We start from the raw sequence: 24,290 nt of genomic DNA, 5'->3' as shown, positions 1-24,290 counted from the left end.
CAATAAATATCTACTGAGTTAACTAATTAACTTCGCCTTCATTCTCATTCACGAATTCTACTTTCTCAAATGTGTTCCTGAGAAATTCTTGTCTTTGTCTCTTCTTTATTTATGCTGTTCCCTCTGCCTGTGGTACATGTCATTCTTGCCAATTCCTCCTCCTCAGCCTTCAAGGCCCAGTTCAAAGGACAACTTCTCTAAGGCAAAACCATGTACCCACTCAGCCCCCATAGTGTACTGGGCATAATTCCATTATGACATTTATCACTTATGTGATGGTAGTTACTTAATGGTCTCCAGATCACACATCCTTGAAGAGGGGAGCCTATGTATCATTCACTTTTGAGTCTCAAGCAGAAAGCGTTTGACACACACAAGAAACTCATTCAATTCCAACTGAGTGAGTTTGTGATTCCCATGATCTTCTATTTTTTCTTTTTTTACAATTTGATATTTTTTTTCTTATTAGTAATGTATATATGGCAATCATGATCTTCTGTTAATAAAGGTGATTATGTTCACCAGCACTTGCCTGTGCCTCAGCAGGATCCCAGCTCTTCTAAAGATCCTTCAGGTGCATGCAGATGTAATACTCTTGTCTTGCCACCAACCAAAGAGTAGCAGGCCAGAGTAACTTTAGATCCTTCCAGAAACACAGCAAAACTCAGAATTGGTGCTACCTGAGATACTTAACAGAGGTCAGGGTGATGTTTCTGGGGTAGGGAAACTGCTTCTACCTTCTTGCCCAGATACAAGGATACAAGAACATCCCTAATCCTTCCAGATCACTGATGCCGAAAGGCACACCTCAGTTGATATTTTTAATTTTTTAACTGAGGCCTATTTTCACTTTACCACTACCAGCTACCAATCCCAGGGAAGATAATTCCTTCTTCTTCTTTTCCATGTGTAACTTTTAACAGCACAGGAACTGGTGCCTTTAACTTTCAATAGAATATTCCTGTTCAATCCTCTCATGGATTAGATCCTCCTGGACAATCCATGTGTATCTGCACCCTATAATTGTTCAAAATTGGTCTTCAGATTGTGGGCCCTGGCACTAGGTTGGAGACAGAGCTTTATTACATTTCCCTGCGTCCACAAAGTTTTCCCAAACATCAGTCATTTGCATTCCACTTTCATGCTTTTTGTTATATTTGCATACTACTGATACTATTATTGTCTTAATATTTTTATTTAAATTGATTATTTACTCAAATAAATATGGCCTTATCCTGTGAAATATCATCTATAAAAGTCACAGGTTTGAAATCTTATAACCTTATGAAATAGATGTTCATTATATACCAGCAGTGGTTCTCACAACCACGGAGTTCCTGAGTCCAAAAACCTGAGCTATCACTATTTATTTGTTTATTATATTCATGATATCCTCTTGGTTCACGTATTATTTCTTCCTTTTATTTCTCTTCTATTTTCTTTCCTTCAACCTGTCCTATTTAGATGCTTTTCGTATGCATTACAGTCTTCTTGTTTTATAAATAGGGATTATGGGTTTAAGAGGTGTGAAAAGACCCCAAAGCCCATGTTCCAGCTCCTCCAATATCCAACTGTGAGTATTTAGTAATCACTCTGAGTCTGTCTGTTCATGCTAGAATGAGAGGAGTGTCCCAGAGGCCCTCACTCTTTGAGGCTCATTGTGATTTGAAGCATGTAAACCAAATATACAGTATTAGTTCATTTACATAGACAAAAATATTTCAGAAAATCTAGTATAATGGACCCAGAACATATGAAATAGTCATCAACTGTAGTATAATTCTGACTTTTTAAAATTAAAATGTAAAGTCAAATGTCAATGAGATTTTTAATAATATTTTTTCCTAATTTTTTATAGAAAATTGTATTTAAATGTTACTAAGTGCAATAAGGGTTAACCATTCAAAAAGAACATTCTATACCAAAACTATGTGAAACTGAGATTCTAGTGTTTAAGTTCTGCTTGTTCTTTTCTGTTTTTTGGTTTTTTTTTTAAGTTCTGCTTGTTTTTAACATACAATTCTTTCTCAAAAGGCCATCAGCATCAGGTAGACGAAAAAGTTCACTGAAACCATGGATGATTGCCATTATTATTGCCGCTGTTGTGGTGGGTCTAGCAATAATCACCAGTCTCCCTGTTTATTTTTTGGTATTTGGTAAGAATTTATCTCACTGTATTATTTTGAGAATTTAAAGGTCTAGTAAACTTATTTCAAAATCTTAATAATTTAGAAAATCTTTTCTATCTTAAAATGAATTTTTCATTGCAATAATTTATGCAAATGTATATATACTTTGTATAATTCGATGTTTATTTGCATAAATTTGTCTACATTTGGGAAGTGATACTCTTTTATGCATAAAAATTACTTCTAGTGTTTAAAATTTGATTTGGTTCATATAAGATTTTCTCTTTAACAGTGAAATAGATTCATATTATATGTTATTGTATGGTTTAATAATATTCAATGTACTGAGAGTAAAAAATTATTTTAGTAGCAATTCTAACTTTGAGGTTAGCTTGTAGGAATATAATACATTCTATTACTGTTTTAATTAACAGCTTAAATCTATGAATTATCACTAACAGGTGGTGACTGTGTCAGGGTACAACTGACAACCATGTGACTATGAGAATGTGTGACATTGGAAAACGGTCAAAAGAGGTGTTGGTCATAGCTGTTATATGTTTAATTCCCAACAGTTTGTCAATTATAGGAGTTTTTTGCATGTCATCCCTTCTGATATTTATACAATTCAAATGAGCTAAAGAGAAACCATCCATTTTTGTTCTCCCTTCCAGATCAGAAGTTTCACTATTACCTAACTTCCTTCCAGATCCCCAGTATTGAATATAGTCCTGATTTCTCAGTGGAATACTCAAAAAATAGGACAGACCTGAAACAAAAAATCAGTAATCAGGTAAGCTTTGCTGGTGTCATTCCTACCCTGACAATAGTATTGTGAAGAAGGAGTTTAAAATAAGAGGCAAGTTGAGAACACATCAAATTGCACTTATGTTACAGTTGCCAAAAAAATACACAATGCCTAGTTAAATTTTAATTCAGATCCTCTTGAATATATATTTCATGCAATATTTTAAACATGCTTATACTAAAAAACCATTCATTGTTTAACTGAAATTAAAACTTTGTATTTTTATTTGCTAATCCTGGCAGCGCTAGTTAACATTATCTCAGGAAGGCTGGAAAAATACATTGGACAAAGGATAATTGTACCACATACTGAACAACATAAGCCCAACAGAAAAATAAATAGTTCAAATACACACAAAAAGAGGTATTAGAGTTATCTGGAGACATAACTTAGGCACAAACAACATTACCACATACTATGTATTAAGCACCTACTGTGTGTATGACCTGATACATTTTCCATTAGGCTACTTATACTGAACATTTATTCCTGAAACTATGCCACAGAAACACATAGACTAGCTCTTTCACTGAAGACTTCAGTTGTATACACAGTGTCTACTGAGCCTAGCATTGACTAAAGATGGCAGATCATTGCCAGATTCAGAAATACTTCTTTAGCCATTTCCCAACCAAAAGTAGAAGCTGATGAAATGAGTTGAAGGATGTAACTGAGTGGGATTGGCATGTCTTTTCAAAAATACATCCTAAGGGAAAAATGATTAGGGGAAAAAAAATCAGGGCAGGATATAGAATATTTTGTTACAGGAAGCAATATATTGAATTAGAGACAGTCGAGGCTTTAAAGTCAGAACATCTAAATTCATATTCCAGTTTTACCCTTTGTTGGCTTAACAACTCTGGGAAAGCTATCTGACCCCTCAAAATTTCAGCTACAAAATAGAGATAATTTCATTTACCTTCTTGAGTTATTCTGAGGATTAGTTTATATTGTTAATAAAAAATATGAAAAGTAATGTCTAAATAAATGTTAGCATCTGTTTCCTGTTCTCTCTGAGAACTTTGCATATACCTCCTGATGGAGCACTTACCACTTTGTTACATCATTATTATTTTACATGTCTATGCCCATCTGGATTTGTGAGGCGATAAGTCTACTTATTCTTGTGCCTGTCACAGTATCTGCCACTTGGTAGGATGATAAAATACTTATCAAGGAGATGACCCACAAATAAATGGCCAGTTCATTAGTATTGGTTCTGTCCCATAAAGTATAAATGGAGACAACATGAAGAAGGGCATATATTATCTTACCTTATTCTAAGTAAAGATTTAATGCATTTTTCTTGATGAGCATATTTATTTTTAAAAAGTGCCCCTGAAATATTCATTCTCCTCCTCTTCCCCATTTACCACAGGATCAAAGACAACCTAAAAAGTTTCACTAAAGCCTAAAAACTTACCTTTTAATCACATCCATGAGGATGATAACCGAGCTTGAATGATAGTGGTTGATAAATCCGTGCATGTCAAGTGTTCAAAGAAACTCAGTCTCTGTACTGGCTGTTGAAGTATCTAGCTTAATTCAACTCTTTATATCATTCATCTTTGGCCAGGTGACAAGTTATTCAAATGTCAACATTCAGTTATAGGGATTACCTTTATGACAGCAAGATTAAGCCCAAATGAGCTTTCTGGGGATAGCTGTAAACAAACTTAGAAGTAAATGCTATTCGAATCACTGCACAATGTATACAAGCATTTTTGTGATATGTCAAAATTGTGAAATTCGTATTTAACAAAGTTCTATACTGTTGGTTTTTTCCTTTTCTCAGATAGATGAGATATTTCAAAGATCCAATTTAAATCGTCATTACATCAAGTCGCATGCTTTCAACTTTAGGTAATTACAGCTAATTACTTTGTTAGATGAAAAGGCAACTTTGTATTACTTAGTTATTCTTCAATTATTTGCTTTTCAGATAGTCTTTAAAAAGCTTAGATATACCAAGAGAAAAAATAATTTAATATTATTACATTTAATTGTTATTTCTCCTGTACAGAGTACCTATAGGGAGAGAGTGTCTTAACTTGGGTAGTGATGAAATATATTCTACTGGTTGTCCTTTTGGAGTCTTTTGCATTTCAGTTAAAGATTCTTACAATCATTAAAAAGTCCTCTCAATTTTATTTACATTTTAAACAATAAACAGATATTATGGATTTTTTAAAATCAAGAAAAAAAATACAAAGTTGATGAATTTAACGTGTGCTTTTGATTTATTTTTCCATAAAAAAAAAGATTCTAGAATTCTCAGTTACTCTCCTTTCCCTAAATATGATCAAGTTTTACAAGCAGGGGATAATTCAGGTATTAACAACAATATGATACAGAAAGGGAAAAAAAAACCATGACAATGAAAAGTATAAAATATTTATGTTGTATTTTCTTGAAGATATAACTAATATTTAAATAATAAGTTATAAAATAATAATTACTATGGCTAGGTCCTCACTCATTTATTCTGGTGTTTTTGTTTTCCAGGTCAAGTAATAATGATTTGAAAACAGATGTATTGCTCAAATTTCAGTTTGCTCCTAACAAAGCAGACACAGTAAAAAGACAAGCTGATGACATTTTGCATCAGAAGTTGAAATTAAATGAAAGCTTCTTGAAGATAGATACTCCATTACCTTATCTTAGAGGCAAGAAATACAGTTTTTCTTTCTTTGTTACAGTTGATGAACTGTAACAATCTTTTAACAATCTTCTCATCTACAGAGAAATCTTTATTTTACCATAAAATGAAATCACTTTTCATTTTTAAGTCTCTTATTTACTTGATAATAAGCAAATGTCCACACAATCAACACTAAAGATCATTTTCCTTTGGTCTGAAAACAATTATGAAACAAGAATTATGATAATCCAAATATAGTAGTATTTCTTACTTTAAAAAAAAAAAGAGATCTTAGTGGAACTGTTTGAACTAATTAAGCATGCATGTGATAGAAATCTACACTCTGCTACTGATATAGTAATCCATAGTGCTGGGCTCTCCCGATGCAATATTCTCTCCAATCTGAATTCAGAACATAAGAATGATGTGCACACAGAAATCACAATATGTGAGGTACAAGCATGATTTGGCTCCAGTGAAAAGATGTCTGATATCTTTTTTTACACTCCCACAACCCTTCCTAGGCACACAGCATAGGACTGGCCAAGGACATGAAGGGGATAGAAGGAAGAGAAAGATGACAGGTCCGGAAAGTACCTGTCTCAGGCATAAAGACACCCTCTCATTTACAACACAGATACTTAATCTGGGTGGTAAATATTTGGGATCTAAGATTAAACAAAGCTCATTATAATCTGAAGGCTACTGTTAGTCTTCCATAAATTAACTTTAAAGTTGTCATATTTTACCAGACTGTGTAAGTTGTGAAATGATATTCTAAAGCTAACAAATAAAGCTGACAAGTTATAATAAGTTTTCTCTTGGTACTTTTTTCTCCCAAATTGTTCTAGAGGACTAGAGCAGGTATATTATACTATGTTCAAAGAGGAGAAAATTGCATCATGGGTTTGGTCAAAGTCAGAAAGAAGAAAATAGCTTGAAGATAAGATCTTGAAGTCTCTGTGAGTAATGTGCAACTTTCAGTTCTGCTAGTCATGCAGACAGAACAGAGTAGACTCTGGGCTTAGATGGCAGAGACAAGATTTCCTGAAGGAAACGTTTTGTGGAAGAGATGTAGGTGTGTATGAAATTTTTATTTTCAAAAAATTTAATTTTGATTTCAAGCTCCCATTAAACCAAATGTTAGAAACTTAACCTCCATCATTTCTGGATCTATTCCCCACCCTCATCCCCACTCTGTGATGTCAGGGGACTTAGCTCGTATACAGTGTTACTGGATCAGGGCAGGGGACTGGTCCGTGCAAGCATCTGCTGGTGATCCCTCCATCAACAAGATCTTCAGTTGCCTGTCTAAGCAAGCTACTCTTATCACATTCCTCACTCCCATGGAAAGGTTTCCTCAGATTCATAATTTATCCTGAGACACTTCTGTGCTTCCCAAGAGTGCTTGGAAATTAATTTGTATATTTTTAAAAATTTACTTCTCTCTGCAAAAGACTGGTAATTCTTTGAATACAGGAAATGTGTCTTCTGTAGATATAATCACATCCCCAAGATTAGCACAGAACTCAGCAAAGGGCAGGAACAGGGTATCTGTAAAATGTTGTATCTTTAACTCTGTAAACTAACTCAGTGTCTTGATAGTGAGCATGAAACAAAAGTAGTCTTTTAAAATTAATAAATACCACAGAACACTGAGGAACCTGGTATCATTCCTTTTTTCACGTAGAGTTTTAGAACTATGCTTTTTAAAGTGAGAGGTTCTATATATAAAATTTAAAAACCAAAAGTTGGGTTCCATAGGGTAAGAGATATCATTTAAATACATACAGCATAAAGAGAAAATGCATGGAATGCACTCTAGGAGATACTGCAGGTGGTAGTGGAAAGAAACCAGAACACCTGTGTCCTAGCAGTAACCAGAGTTGTAGCCTTGGATAAGTTGCTGGATCTCTGTTTCTCAGTTCCTGTTTCACGAAATGAAAATAGAAAGTGGAACTTATTCTTTAGGGAAATGTAAAAATGCTTTGAAAAGTACAAGTACAAACAAATTAATGTAATGTATTATTTTATGGACTTTCTCGGGTATCTTTAACAATGCTGATCCTGGGAAGTTGGAGAATTGATTAACTTGTCTCTTAAAAAAGAGAGCTTGGAAACTAAACACACATGTGGCCCCAAAACACGAATACTGGAAGAGTTAGCTGAGAATATCTTGAGTCCAGCAGAAATCTATTAAGCTTAATCTTTCAAGTCTTTTTACAGGATTATGATAAAGCTTGAGGAGAAACTTTGAGATTAGCTTTCAGAGGTAATAAAATTCAAGTATGATAAATAGTTGTCTACGTAATGTATATCTTCTTTAAAAAACCATTGTGGGATTTTAAATGTTCATGTTTAATTAAGTAATTTTTTCCTAAAATTTATAGCCTTGTGACAATTTCTTCTCATTTTGTAGAAGTCAGAATTCTTTCCAGAAGTTCCAAGTGACAATGTTTTAAAAGAAGGAAAGAAGACTAGGTTTTCAAGAAAGAAAGAAAGAGCGAGAGAGAGAGAAAGAAAGAAAAAAGAAAGAAAGAAAGAAAGAAAGAAAGAAAGAAAGAAAGAAAGAAAGAAAGAAAGAAAGAAAGAAAGAAAGGGAAAGGAGGAAAGGAGGGAGGGAGTGGAATAGAGGAAGGAGAAAAGGAAGGGAGGGAAGGAAGGGAAAAGGAAAACAATTAGTTGAAAAAACAAATTAAGATTTTCAATGTTACATAAAAATGTATTTTCAGTCATTAATCATACCCTGTTACAACCTTGCATGAAATTATTAGGTAATTCTTTTATTGATCCCAAAATGTGTCTCTACTTCTGTTTCTCTTCATCATTTAAATATATACATTATAAAGAAAAAGTACATGGAATTTACTTGTAGGGGAGGAAAAATAATTTTGCCTCTACCCTTCTGAGCTCTTAGCTAAGGCCCCTGTAATAAAAAACAGATTAACAAGAGAAAAAGAAACAGAAGTTTATTAACATGTATACATGGGCGATAACAAGGGAAGAATGACTAACTCAAAGAGGTGGCTCAGAAGCATCTTCATCAAAGAAGACTAAATTTATGGAGAAATAGCAGGACAAAATGAAACAGTTTCTGTCTTCCAAGGGCAGAGATAAAGGCTAGTTAGTAAAGTGTTAGGAGAGTCTAGGCCTCTCCTTTTTGTAGAAATTTATTTAAATTAAGAATTTATTGACTATTCAGTTCCTCCCAACCAGAAACATTCATGTCATGTAGACAGAGAATTTTAAATTATAACTGTTCCATTGCTGCGCAATCATCTTGTTTTTGTTTTCCAGATATGAATGAAGCAAAAGCAGAGCATATTCTACACAGTTGTAAGTTCAAGAATATTATTGAGATGTATATAAATCAAATACTAGAACCCAAAACACTTTTAGAATATCTCTATTCCCATGTTTAATTTTTTTCCAGAAGTATACAACATCTCCAAATGGACACATAATTTAACTCTCCCCAAGGGAAAAAAATTACTAATAATAATTGGGAATGTCTATATGGACATACTTGCTCATCCTCAAAGAAATTTTCACTGATGACTTTTTTTTACAATCCCCTTTCATTTTATCTTATTTCTTTTTATTTGGCTCACTTTGTTAAAGCAGAAAATTTTGCTTAGAATTTAATGACACCCACTAACTTTAATATGTGAACTTTGATATTTATGCTATAGTAGTATAATAATTATAATATTAGAGGCAAGTATTTTAAAAGAGTACGAACGGTATTTTTCTGCTATGAGTAGTGTACATTTCACACTCAAAATTGTCAAATATCACTGGGGTAAACTGTTGCCTATAAGAGCGTGACTCCAACAAGTATGAAAAAAACAAATTTTAAAGCGAAATTGCTGTAAGGGTGTGTTAAATATTTTTTAAAGTTAATCCTTCTTTCAATGTAAAGAATCATTATTCTGTCATATAATTTTGATTAATTTTTTAAGGTAAGGCAAACTTATAAACGTTTCCATCTTTAGCTATGGAACATTTATAACTATTAATAGCCATCTAATTCCCTCCGACAGATTGCGGTTTAGGGAGGGAGTTGCCATCCATGGAAAGAATTGCCGATGGTAGTGTTGCAAAGAAAGCTGATTGGCCTTGGCAAGCCAGCCTGCAGGTGGATGGTGTCCATTTCTGTGGAGCATCTTTGATCAGTGAGGAGTGGCTCCTGACTGCTGCTCATTGCTTTGATAAGTAAGTCCTCAGTCTGTACCAACCAGATCACCAATTTCATCTCTTTTTCTCACCTTCACTTTCTATAATTCTTATCCCTTTTTCATTGATCCGCTTAGGCCCTAAAATGGTATTCATAATTGTCCAGCAGACTTAGAAGAAATAACAATTACTGAAGAATAGTAGAAAAAGTTAGAGTATTTTCAGCTCCAATTGAATATATATTCTCCATCAACTTCCACTTTAAGAACAAGTCAACATTGCCCAACGTTAAACACACTCACCAGTTATCCTGAGATATATTGTGAATTTTTGTAAAGACTCAGATAATAGTATCCCAGACCCAAAACTTACATCTGATTATCCCACATAAATATCTTTGGTGCTGTGCTTTTATTACTTGCATGCTTTTTGGTGATTTAACATATGGGACACTTGGAGATAATAAAGAGATACAGTAACCCTATTGAAATTCATATAAAATGGGAAAATATTCTGGATAAATCCTAACCAAATTCTAAATTTTATATATGTGAAAACACTATATAAAGTGTGGCTCCAACTCTCTGTCTGTCTGTCTGTCTCTCCTCCCTCCCTCCTTCCCTCCTTCTCTCTTTTCTCACTCCATATATATACATTTATACAACTGTGCACAGATATGAGTACATATGTGCATGTGTGTATACATGTAGGTACCAATGTCTAATTTTTATTTACTTATATACTCCTCAACCAATCTGAATTACTTTTGCAAGCAAAAATGGCAATAATATAGTTTCCTTTAAAAAAAAAATACAAACTTCCCCTCAAGGAGAGTAATTTAAGCTATTTTAGAAAGGGGGAATTTTTTTTAATCAGTGAAATGAAAGCAAAGCAGTCCCAGGGGAGAAGCCTCAAATAAAAAGATAGGAGGATTCCAGTCAACTACCACCTTAAACAATTTGCCCTTTTCCCACCCTAATGTCCCATGCTCATCCAGAGTCCTGGGCAACTTTAGATCAGAAATGATCTAAGTCAACCATAATCTTTTTAATCTGTGATCAGTTACAAAAACCCCAAACTCTGGATGGCTAGTTTTGGAACAACTCTAAGCCCTCCACTAATGCGAAGAGAGGTGCAGTCAATTATCATTCACGAAAACTATGCCGCCCATAAGCATGACGATGACATCGCTGCGGTGAAGCTCTCCACCCCTGTCATATTTTCGGATGAGGTGCACAGAGTCTGTCTCCCAGATGCTACTTTTGAAGCCTTGCCTGAGAGTAAAGTGTTTGTCACTGGATGGGGAGCATTAAAAGCAAATGGTGAGTATCTCAGTAAAAATACCTAAGCAAAAACATGAAAACCCATCCCCCATTGGAATGGAGATATATTTATAAAATAAAATACAAAACCAAAATGTAGAAAATAAAAGATGAAATTAAGATGTCCCATGACAAATATGGCAAATATGACAAGTAAACCCAGATATGGTGAATTATGAAAACTAGTATTACTATTACATACTATCTATGTTTATTGTCTTTTTTGTGGGGTATTTTGGAAACTATGTAGTTATAACTTTTCAAAAATAATTGGAGCATATTTTTTTCATATGATCTTTTTCTTTCTGTTGCTGCCTTTCATATGTATAGATTCTACTATGGCTGCATGATTCTTTTTTTTTTTTTCCTGTGAGGAGTGATTTTTTTAATATGTCATCTTCTATTCAAATGGCATTTTGATGTATTAAATGAGGAACAAAAGTATGATTCATCTTTAAAGCAATATGTCAAACCATGTCATTTCTTTTTTTTTCTTCAGATCTTTATTGGAGTATAATTGCTTTACAATGTTGTGCCAGTTTCTGCTGTACAACAAAGTGAATCACTTGTATTTATACATATATCCTCATATCCCCTCCCTCCTGAGTTTCCCTCCCACCCTCCCTATCCCACCCCTCTAGGTCATCACCAGTCACCAGGTTGATCTCTCTGTGTTACGCAGCAGCTTCCTACTAGCCATCTATTTTACGTTTGGTAGTGTATGTATATATATCAATGCTACTCTCTCACTTCACCCCAGCTTCCCTTTCTTAAAATATGTGATTTGTGAGCAGTAATAATGATAAGCTTCTGTAATGTGTCATATAGTTAAACAGAAATAGCCTTAAGCAAGCAATCTGAATGGTGTTCCTCATGCTAAATATTAACGAGGCCCTTCTTATCCATGTTTCTATGGAGCGGTTTTTGAGCCTGTGACTTTATAAAACGTTGACAAACATGACATTTTACTATACTTAAGAATATACAATAAACTGCAAAGATAGACCTTTAGATCCTGATATGAGTTTCCAGTTCATATGTCTCTTGGTTGGATTTATTATATATGGTTTAATCTACCCTTGAATTTCTGACTTTTATCGTAGGCTCTTATGGCATTGTAGTCTCATTTATGTACTTACTCAAAGTATAACTTTTATCTGAGTTTTTATCAGATGGTAGTTAGGATTTTTTTGCAATAATTTTTTTAATTAAGGTGTGTATGTGTATATATATATATATATATAGAGAGAGAGAGAGAGAGAGACATGATGCACACAATATACTACAGTAGTTAGAGTGGGATGAACTGGGAGATTGGGATTGCCATATATACATTACTAATAAGAAAAAATATCAAATTGTACACTTTAAATATATGCAGTTTATTGTATATCAATTATATCTCAATAAAAATCCTTAAGGATAAAAAAACAGACTATAGTACAGTGTAAACATAACTTTCTATGTGTACTGGGAAACCAAAAAATTTGTATGACTCGCTTTATTGCGATATTAGCTTTATGGTGGTGGTTTGGAGCTGAACCTGCAATGTCTCCAAGATATGCCTGTATAGCTGTGTCCTTTGTGAAGTGATGAGGCAGATTTCCAGATAAGGTAAGGTAAACTGTCACGGATTATCCAGGTGGTAAGAAATACCCTGGGTTTAAATCTAACATTATCTCCCATTTAGCTATGTGATCATGGCTAAGACTCAAAACCAGGTGAGTGTGGTTTCCTCATCTGAAAAAGAGAATACTCATATCTATCTTTGGTGGTTGTTGCTAGGACTAAATAAGATAGTTGGAGTAAATGTGCCAAGCATGGTACCTAGCGCACAGAAGACACCCTAGAAATAAAACTAGAATCTGAACACTGTCTTCGAGTCCAGAGTTCTATAACCTCGAGAAACATGTTTTATCACTGGTCCATCCTTTGCAAGAAACAATTAACTGTCATAAGCAGTAATATGGAAATTCTTCATCTATTTATCATTTCTCTTTAGGTCACTTTCCCAATACTCTGCGAGAAGTTAAAGTAGAGATCATAAGTAATGATATATGTAATCGAGTTAGTGTATATGGTGGTGCTGTATCATCAGGAATGATATGTGCTGGATTTTTGAGAGGAAAACTAGATGCCTGTGAGGTAAGAATAGACTCAAGTCTACAAAATGAATCTGTTAATAGAGATGGTCTTCCTGAACTTAGACAAATGTCACTTCATGTGACTGTATGAAATTAAATTGTGGGGGAGAGAGGAGAGTATAAAATACAGGGCTATATTTAAAATAGATGACCAACAAGGACCTGCTGTATAGCACAGGGAACTCTGTTCAATTATTCTATAATAATCTAAATGGGAAAAGAATTTAAAAAAGAATACATGTATATTTAAAACTGAATCACTTTCCAGTACACCTGAGACTAACACAGCATTGTTAATCAACTATACTCCAATAAAAAATAAAAATTAAAAAAGAAACTTGAAGAAAATTTTTAAAAATAGGCATCATTAGGAAAAAAAATACAGGGAATGGGAGAACCATAAAAAATAGTCCTTGTTTATCACCCTATTTTCCAGAGCCATATGTGAAAGATAATCACCAGCTGCAAACTAGGGCTCTGATTAAAGAAAAGGACTGCAAGTATATAATAGAAACCAAATCAGAAAGGCATACAATCATTGCTCCAAGCCATAGTCATACCCTACAGTTAGGTATCTAATTCCTCTAATTGTAAGGCACTGTGGGATGGGATCTGCAGATATCTCCATGGCCAACAGAGCATCATTCCACCAGTGCTTGAACCTTTGCCCTTAAACAGCGTGCACCAGATAGAACTACACTATTTAGGAAAGCAAACATCTACACTTATTCATTTTAAAGTGTTACCACACAAATCATGTACAGAAACTAATTAAATAAGTGGCATTTTCCCCTCAACCATACAAAACATTAATTTTAATCATTAAGCATTTAAAAAATAATATGGCTATTTAAAGGACTGAAAATAAATAACTAAAATAATAAAGATTCTACCTATAGCATTTGAAACTGAGTCCAACAGTTTAGCAATTCTATGCTTAGAGTAGACTCAAATCCACAAAAATGAATCTGTTGAATAGAGAGTTGTATTTGAGTTTATTCTATAAGAGAGCAGATGTTCTCATTTTGTTGGTCCATGCTCCCTTGCTTCCCTCACCTCTAATGTACTAAGAACTTAAATTAGGATTTAGGACTATGGGAAAAAAGCTGAGGGGGACTGCTTTTGGTAGACCAGGGTTTTTACTCTCTGTTCACTGAGCACAGGAGTGTACTAGGAAGCATGTGAAGGGAAGAAAGTTAAAGGCACAAGACTCTAGGACCCATGACTACTTCAAACAGGATCTTTTCTCTTATTTAAAAAAAAAAGTCTGTAAGGGGCTTCCATATAATATTTCTTTTAAGTGACTAGCTTCATTGCTAAAAGATAAAATTAAAAATCATTTGTCTAAGGGTTAAATATATCAGGAAAGTGCTCATGATTCATACACTCAAACCAGTTCACTTGGGAGTACAATTCCAATTAGGTAATAAATGGTGCACATTTGTTTGGAATGTCCTTTGAATATCTTCCTCCTCTCAAATCTATTGCTGCACAGTAATACAATGCCCCAGACATCTTCCCATCAACTGGTGTGAGTGGAACAAGGTGAGATTCAAATTCAAAGCAAGAATTATTCCTACCTAACAGAGTTAGGAGAGGCTTCATGGAGGAAGTGATATTTAGTTGAGACTTGAGGTCACGTTTATGTAAGAACTGGATGCTTGGACTTAGGTTCAATCTGTGCTCTCTGCTAAGACTGAGCAAAACTAAAACCTATACAAGGATAAAACTGAAACCTTAGCTTTATTCACATTACCTTCCAGATAAAGACATTAATAGAGATAAACAGAGATAATAAGATAACTGGTAATAAGTAATAAGCTCAATTATCATACTAATGTTAATAGTAAGTAAAAATAGAATTAGTTTTCCATACTTCAAAATATTAATTTATTAGACATCCAGATTTTCTGATTAACTCGTATTTCTGACACCCCTTTATTTATTACATTGATATTTTTTTCTTCTTTCTCCTTTCCAGGGTGATTCTGGGGGACCTCTGGTTATAGCACGTGACAGAAATATCTGGTATCTTATTGGAATAGTAAGCTGGGGAATAGACTGTGGAAAAGAAAACAAGCCTGGAGTTTATACCAAAGTGACTCGTTATAGGGACTGGATTAAATCTAAGACTAACATCTAATGTAACTACCACCTCTACATCCAAAATGTAAATGCCTTGTGTGCTCTCTAGCAGATTGTGTTTAGTATGTGCTGCCATGTATATTGTCATCAAGCTCAAGGTGCAAGCAAGCGTGATTTGACAACTCTTCCCTTAAACATGAGGAAAGCAGGCTTTCTTTCACGTCACGGGAAGTGTCTCGCTGACCACGAACATACAACATACTGTCGGCTCCACGAAGGTCTGCCATTGCTGCTAAGTGTGTCTGATTACCTCCCGGCTCACCCTTCTGTTCCTACCTCACACTTCCCATTTTAGAAAAATCCAGCAGTTTAATCAGATGAGTACCAGCTGGCTACGTACTTATATTTTGTTCCTGACAGAGCATACTGCCCTTCCCTGACTTCACATTTTTTGGCTTCCTCCTCAAATAGTCTTCATTAAGACTCTGTAGGTGCAGTGCACCAGATAAATCAAGGTAAAACGAGTAGTTCTGGCCCATGCTAACACAAATGATGGAGGGGCACTAGACAGGAAAGCAGGGCTTAAGAGGTGGCACCACTGTGTGTTCTTTCCCCTTTGCCCTCAGATGTGCGTTAACCTCTCTCTGAAACTCGAAAGAAAAAGACATTTAAATTTACACCCAATGATGCAGATTTTAAACTCTATAAATAACTACACTAATGTTTACTTTAGAATAATGAATAAATTGGATCAGATTGTAGGCAAACTGGAAATAGGACAGGATTTTGTTCTAAATTATGTAAAAATGCCTTTTGGTATTCAAAAAATAAAAGCAGTTCCTTGGCCTTTTCACCAGGTGGGAAATGAGAAAAGGCAAGGACTCAGTGAGAGAAGTTACTTTCCATCCCCCCAAAATGGGAGAATTTCCAATTCTGATACAAATTTGCTTGTCACTTCTGTTTAATTATTTCCTAATGCAGTTTATTTTTCTAAACTATTTTATTTTCAATCATCTTCAGAACACTTAAGGGACCCACAGAATGAGAAGCCAGTATAAATTATATATTCATAAATAACTTATATGAGAAGCCAGTAGAAAACCAGAAATTGGTAGACAGTTGGATAAAAGAATTTAGGAAAGACCTTATTGTGTATTTAAATTTTACTGTTAAAAATGGTAGTCATTCTTTGAAGAATTGTATTCATAGAGGATTTTCAAATAAGAAAGCATCTTTGGAATGGTTTAATAATTATATAAATAGTCATTTTCATATATATTTAAATGCATTTTTTTTGGCACTGTACATGACCATGGACTAGTGTTCAGCAAAACTTAACCTTTTCCTGTGCATCTAAACCTTTATTTGCTTCCTCCCTCCTTTTACAGCTAATTTAGTTAATGAAATAACTGCCATGTTAAGACTTTTTGAGTTTTATGTTAAGTAACAGTCTCTCCTGCCCCATATATTATATTGCATAAATTAAAATATATTTATAATGATAAATTCAAACTCACTCCATTTGAATCATCACTACAAAGCAGGGTTTCTCAATCTGGGCACTACTGACATTGTGTCAGATGATTCTTTCCACGCGGGGTGGGGAGGAGCGGCAGCATCCCCTACAATGTAGACTGTGTAGCAGCATTCTTTCCCTCTATGCACCAGATGCAGTGGTAACCCTACCAAGTCGTCACAAACAAAAATGTATCCAGAGATTGCCAAATGTCCCCTGAGGGGCAAAATCACCCCCAGTTGAGAACCACTGCTATGGGATCAAGAGTCAGAAGAAAACAAGTCACTGCTAAAAATCCTGCACCCACAATTTCCTTACATGAGTTTGAAAATATCTTTCTGCTCCCACTATATGTAATGCTGATGCACGGAGAATGCTAAAAGACCATCTAGAGTGATCACACTTGTATCTAAAAAATCCTAGCCAAATTAAGATCATTTGGAAACTGAACCTGGTTGAAGAAAGGAGGCAGTTTGAAGACTAAGTTGCTACAAGCAAATAATTCATCTGGATGGATGGATGGATGGATGGATGGATAAATATAGATGTAGATAGACAGAGAGATCTATCTACTTAGAGATACAGAGAGATTATATAGAGAGATATCTGTATAAGTATGTATCTGGTGAAATAAATGCCAAATACCTAAACCCATGTTTATCTATTCAGTATCCTCAAAACTCATACATAGGTACTATCTGAAAGAGTATTACATAATCAGCTGAGGCAGAATGGCTCAGTCCATCATTCACTAACACTGCAGAGTGGAGAATAGAAAATCATGTAGCATTACTATGTAGTAACATCTGTACTGTCCAATATGGTAGCCACTAGCCAGATGGGGCTATTTAGATATAAATTAATTTAAATTAAATAGAATAAAATTTATTTCTTCAGTCATACAAATCACATTTTAAACACAAAATAACTACATGAGGCTAGTGGCTACCATACTGGGTAGCACAGATATACATCATTTTCATCATCTCAGAGTTTTACTGGGCATCACTGACCTAGAGGATTCTATGCAACTACTTACATAATTACTTATTCATCTAACAAACATTTCTTAAACCTCTATGTGTCAGACATTCAGTATTCTAGACAATGGGTATACAGTTGTGTATAAAACTGAGTCCTGTTCTCAAGACCACATAAAGAATAAATAAATAAATAAAATTATAAAAAAAAAAAAAAAAGACCACATAAAGAGACAAAAGATTTTTGATAACTGATGTTGAAAGTAGCAGACCCTTTGGAGAGTGTCGTTAGCCAGGCATAGCACGACCACTTTTAGACTCCCCTTCCTCTGGGGTTGTTGGTCCGCTAGTGGAGACGGGATCTATATGAGCTACAGTAGGCCCACTAGGGACCCACAGGTAGAAATTGGTTTTTCCTATCTCCCTTAGATAAGGATATCAGAACTTCCCCAATTAATGGTATATTAAAGAATCCAAGGGAGTTTTTGGTTGCTTTTTAAATCAACAGGGAATTTCTGGTAACCCCAAAATGGCAACAATTGTTATGTTATGCCACATGTTAATGGCACCCAAACACAGGAGTAGCAAATAGTGGAGGAGTATCATAGTGACTTAGTCAAAGATAAAAAATATCTAATGAGAGTTTTAAGCAAGAAGCCAATCCAAATAAAACAAGGATTGGATTGTACAGCCTGTTACTGTCAACTTATTATAGAGAATCTAGGAAGTACAGAAACAGCAGATCACTGTGACCCACACCTCTGTTCATGTAAACACTGCAGAGCACTAAGACACTTAGAGCAAATGTGTTATTATGCTGCCATCTCCTGGTCCATGGTATCTTTTACTTAGATTTTATTGTAATTTCATTTCAAGAGATGAAGTTACATGAGCTGCTTTCTAAACATAGAGTAGTGTAAAGAAAACTCTGGCAATCTCTCTCCAATTTTCTCCTAAAATAACCCAAGTTATTATCTTTTCATATCATTCTCTCTGTATCCTTTCATATCTGTTCACTTATAAAGGGCTTACCCACATTTTTTTTCAAAATTGGCATTATTTTATACACACACACACGCACGCACACACACACACACACACTCACACACACACACGAATACATCTGGGCTTTTGTTTCTGCCAAAATGGTAAACAAGCATAGGATACTTAATCCCTTCTCCAAATCAACCAAATCAGATAAACTATAGAATAAAGAAGTAAACATGGATTCTAGTCCAGGAAATCATAACAAAAGTGACATGCTGGGAGACTGGGCTATCTTGAACTGGAGTATGTAGGAAAGGTGGGTGGCTGAAGCCTAGAATTTAATGAGAGAATAGTTGAAAGAAAAGCTTTTTGAGTTTTATTCTGTCCCCCAGCACCCTGCCATGCCCTGTATTACCCTGAGACAATGTTAACCTGCTTTTCATACCAGACTAAACTCAGCAATTTTGGAAGTATCAAGGTAAATTCGTACAAAGGAGAGGAGATTCTAGAAAAGATAGCAACTAATCAGCTGCTTTCAGGTATTCTTTTTCTCACCGTCACTCCTGCAGACCTCCAGGGCTGGCAAATTCAAATTTAAGAACCTAGTTTCTTCCCAGTGCTGCTTCATTCTGAGAGCCTAGCTCTGCAGCTGTTAGTCTCATGGTCAGCCTTCACCTGCACAGGGAAGCCAACACTGGACCTCTTCGTTATGCTTGAGCCCCTCCCACCAGCTCTTTTCTAGTGGCTTTGGTAAACGGCATGGGCCTGCCCATGGTACATATCCACTGGTGGGTCTTCTGGATTCACATAATCTACCCATTCTACAATGTCCATTTCCCTTAGCCTCTTTATTTTTCCCTCCAATGTCAACCAGGGCAACTAGGGAATTTCTGCTTCACTCAGTCTTGACTATTGCTTTTTTCAGGCTGTTAAGAGCAACTCTGGCAGCAAGTGTACCCTGTCTCCTTGGTTCTTCTCAGGATGTTAAATTCCCTACCTCAAGCAGGTCAATGAAAAAAAAAGAAGGTCATTGAATTCTTACTCATCCCATCTTCCATGCAGCACTCCTTCATCATACACCTTCAAAACTCGACACCAGGAACAGGAGTACTCCTCTGTCAGCACATACTCACTAATTCTTACAATTTCTTCAGTGCAGTCTCCTTCCTCCCTTCTCAGGCTCAGCACATTCCTAGCTGAGTTATTGGCCTGATTGTCCATTGAGGAGGAGGAAATCTCTCTTGAGGAGGCATCTGTTGCCTTGTAAGGGAAAGGGCTCTGCAGCATCTTTCAGCAAGGGAGAAGGGCTAGCTCTTACTAAGGAAAAAGGGACTACAAACTCTGAGGTTCAGGGCATCTGAGGACCAATACCAATATTTATCCATCCGTCTCCATCTTACATTTCAAGGTCTCAGGTTTTCTCTACCAGGTCCCAACCTAAGATAGCAGATTTGCTTTGACTGAACATTCAAACTCTGGGAATCTAACTATTAAATCTTCAGTCTACTCTTCCTTTGTAGCAGATAAGTGCTTCTTTTGTAACTGGCTCTCATGCTTAGCCTTTAACTGATTTTAAACAACCCTCAGTTTCTCCTTATCCCTCTGTAGGGCAACAATACAATTTAGCAGTAACCAGCCAATTCCACTATCTCTGCAGGCATTCCACCTTCTCATCTCTTAATTGCATGGAACCATCATCTTGCAACAGTGTCTCCTCTACCAGGAAGTTTTCCCAGATCACTGTTGGTGAAATCTTTAACAGTTCAGTTGTCACCTTACACCAGGGATTATCTGTGCCCTGCATGCCACTCAGAATGTCCTCTTTACCCAGTAGGCAGGGAAATGAGCTTGTTGGTCCTCAATTTTCTGAGATCACTCAATCAGACCTCAGAGTTGGATTTGAGGTACAAGAGATGTATTGGGGGACATTTCTGTGAAGAAAATGCGATGCTGGAGGAGGCAAAGAGACCCTTCAGGATGCAGTTCAAGTTCAACATTTGTGCAGTAGAGGAGGAAGGGAGAAGAGTTAGGAAGAGTCTCACATGGCAGTGCAGGTCCAAGAAAATTTGGCCAAACCTATGGGGAGTCCTCAAGTTAAAGTCACCCATCAGAGAAGTCCCACATTTCCTAGGAATATGCCTGCCTTAACAAGCCTGCTATGTTGGTCAAAGTCCAGGAGAAGCCTGTAGGAAGCATGGCCTCAGTGTGAGTGCTGTAGAGGGCTCAGAGCATTGCAGCTGCGACCATCTGTCAATTACATTCTCCTAGATGGGAGATCTCAGAGGCACATTTCCACCATCACTACAACCATGGACCCCTGCCTAAAACTACGCACAAAGGTAGACTCCAGAAATGGAGACATAAGTGAGAGGAAAAAAGTGATTAATACAAAAAAGAGGAAGAATGTCTTTGTGACCTAGGATAAGGAATAGACTGTTAAAGTAAACCTTAGGGAATATTAACTGTAAGGCAAAAAATAAAAAATATATGTGACTATTCACTGCTTCTGTTATATAAATAATAGTATGGATAGAAAGGAAGAAGATATTTAAAACATTTAAAACTAAAAAAGTAGTGATAAATGTATCAAAATTTACAAAATACTCTTGCAAATCAACAAGGAAAGGAACAACCACATTAGAAATATTGGCAAATGATATAAAAAAGCAATTTATAAAAAAGAAGTAAGCACATAAACAAATGCTCAAAGAATTAGTATTCAGAGAAATACAATTAAGACAAAAGTAAGGCATCACTTTATACCTAATAGCAAGTAGAATAATGGCAAGTGCAAGCAAGGATGAAGACCGTTCATGAACTACTGATGTTAGCAGTCAATTTTAGTTAAATTATGTGTACACGGGTCCTATGGCCCCCAAATTCTATAATATACCTTATCATGTGCCAAGTGAATTTCAAATTGTTTCCTCCTACATTTTCTTCAGATCAGATTACATGGAAAGGTTTTAATTTCTTATATAATTTCAAGTGCAAGCTAAAAATCAAGAACACAGGAAGTTTTCATTTAACAATAGTTTAGCTATGAGAATAGGAGACTTATGGCAAAAGGAAAAACACATTCTCAAGTAATGCTGTCAACATTCACAGTCTTCAGAATTGATGACCCATCTTTATTTAATAGCTGAAAGAAGGAGAGAGTGTTTTCTCACTTAGAATAAACTTTTTCAGGTTGTTAGAGTAAGCAATAAAGGATGACCCTAGCATTCTATGCAAAATAAATGACATATATTTCATCTCTTAGAGGTGCAGGGAGTAGAAGGAGAAAGGTTTTGTACATTAATCTTTTAATTTAAATAGAGTCTCATGTTTATAACTAATAACTAATAACTACACTAACTTGCAATTCTGATTGAAATAAATACATTAATGCATTTTCTTATTTTTGTTCTACTTAATGCAAAGTATGGACAGTATGACATCTATGCCTCGGATATTCCTAGATTATAATCCAAGCCATGTCCTTTCTTTTGCATAAAACAGGGTAAACAGTCTCCTGAAACCTCTAGGGCAATAGCTTTCATGGGGACCATCTCTCAGGAGATAGAGATGCTACGTAAGTGGGATTCCAGTTATCCCCTGCTCACCTCAACCAGAACTACTTCAGTGTGATTTGTTTCATGTATTTAGCTTCAGCATAAAATTCATTTAGAGCAAACAGATCCACTGCTTCATTTCCCCCACCGCAATAACTATTGTAATTCATTGTTTTAGGAGGACATGTGCTATATTTTGTGACTTAGTACGGGTGGGGTATAGATTCTTATATAATGAGAAGGAGATTTTGAAGAGAACAAATGCAAGTCATGACAATTCAATGGATGTGGGAGACCCAGGAATGGATGGAGGGGAATTAGAGAATAATATCTTGTTTGGGCATATTGAATTTGAGATATTAGAAACAGATCCACGTAGGACTATTCTAGGAGTCAGAACTTTAAGTCAGAAGAAATATATCAAATATTTAAAGAGATTTGTGGGCCAAATGCATACAGATGATATTTAAATCTGTGGCAGAAGATTAGAAAGCACAGGAGACAAACTTCATGATATGAACTTGGAAATGACTTCTTGGACATGACACCAAAAGAACAGGTGAAAAAAATAAAAAAATAGATAAACTGGACTATGCCAAAATTTTAAACTTTTGTACATCAGCAAACTCAACAGAGTGAAAAGGCAACCCATAGAATGAAAGTAAATATTTGAAAATCATATATCTGTAAGGGATTAGTAGCCAGAAATGTATAAAGAACCTCTATAACTCAACAACTAAATTCAAATTCAAAAATGGGCAAAGTACTTATACAGCTATTTCTCCAAAGAAGACACACAAACGGTGATAGACACATATGTTGCTCAACATCAGTAACCATTAGGGAAATGCAAATCAAAACCACAATGAGATATCACTTCACATCCATCAGGATAGAAAAAAAAACTAGAAAATAACAAGTGTTGGCAGAGATATGAAGAGAGTGGAACACTTGTGCATTGTTGGTGGAATATAAAATGATATAACTGTTATGGAAAATGGTATGGCAGTGTCTTAGTCCATTATGGCTGCCATAACAAAAATATCATGGACTGGGTGGCTTACCAATAAACACTTATTTCTCACAGTATGGAGGCTGGGAAGTTCAAGGTCAAAGCACAGGCAAATGTGTGACTGGTTCCTAGATTGCCATCTTCTTGCTGTGATCTGACATGACAGAAGAGGCAAGAGTGTTCTCTGGGGTCTCTTTCTTTAGGGTACTAATCCCATTCATGATGGCTCTACCCTCATGACATCATCACCTGCCAAAGACCCTACCTCCTAATACTATCACATTGGGGCTTAGTATTTCTACATATGAATTTTGAGAAGACACAAACATTCAGTCCATAACAAGTGGTTTCTCAAAAAAAAAATGAAACATAGAATTACCATATGGACCAATGATTCTACTTCTGGGCATATATCCAAAAGAATTGATAGCAGGGACATATATTTGAAAACCAATGTTCATAGCAGCATTATTCTCAATAACCAAAAGGTGGAAGCAACTCAAGAGTCCATGCACAGATGAATAAACAAAATGTGATATATATGTACATTAAATGGGATAATTCCACCTTTAAAAAGAAAGAAATCCCGACACATGCTACAACATGGAGGAACTTGAGGACATTATGCTAAGTGAAATAAGCCAGTCACAAAAAGACATACTATATGATTACACTTATATGAAGTATCTATAAGGTACTTAGGGTGGTCAAATTAATAGAGACAGAAAGTAGAATAGTGGTTGCCAGAGGCTGGGGGAAGGGGGAAACTGGGAGTTAGTGTGTAATGGGTACAGAGTTTCAGTTTGGGAAGATGAAAAAGTTCTAGAGTTGGATGATGGTGATGGCTGCAGAACAATGTGAATGTGCTTGATGCCAAAGAACTGTACATTTAAAAATGGTTAAGATGGTAAATTTTGTGATCTGTATATTTTATCA

The 24,290-nt window shown here is 35.5% G+C and overlaps 1 protein-coding gene across 1 annotated transcript in view; it reads left to right on the top strand.

Moving 5' to 3' along the window:
- The window catches only part of LOC130849813 (transmembrane protease serine 11G-like), a 33,960-nt gene extending 17,200 nt beyond the window's left edge, over positions 1-16,760 (top strand). The window contains exons 2-10 of the mRNA XM_057728994.1: positions 2,035-2,156; positions 2,804-2,922; positions 4,733-4,800; positions 5,443-5,603; positions 8,876-8,914; positions 9,622-9,793; positions 10,817-11,076; positions 13,079-13,221; positions 15,202-16,760. Coding sequence (XP_057584977.1) covers positions 2,035-2,156; positions 2,804-2,922; positions 4,733-4,800; positions 5,443-5,603; positions 8,876-8,914; positions 9,622-9,793; positions 10,817-11,076; positions 13,079-13,221; positions 15,202-15,363 — 1,246 coding nt within the window. The 3' untranslated portion in view covers positions 15,364-16,760. The remainder of the gene's footprint in view (positions 1-2,034; positions 2,157-2,803; positions 2,923-4,732; positions 4,801-5,442; positions 5,604-8,875; positions 8,915-9,621; positions 9,794-10,816; positions 11,077-13,078; positions 13,222-15,201) is intronic.
- The last annotated feature ends 7,530 nt before the right edge of the window (positions 16,761-24,290 follow it).

This window comes from Hippopotamus amphibius, chromosome 3 (assembly GCF_030028045.1).
Source record: "Hippopotamus amphibius kiboko isolate mHipAmp2 chromosome 3, mHipAmp2.hap2, whole genome shotgun sequence".
Lineage (NCBI taxonomy): Eukaryota > Metazoa > Chordata > Mammalia > Artiodactyla > Hippopotamidae > Hippopotamus > Hippopotamus amphibius.
Note: the sequence above shows the minus strand (reverse complement) of the source record. Positions and strands in the feature narration are given on the sequence as shown.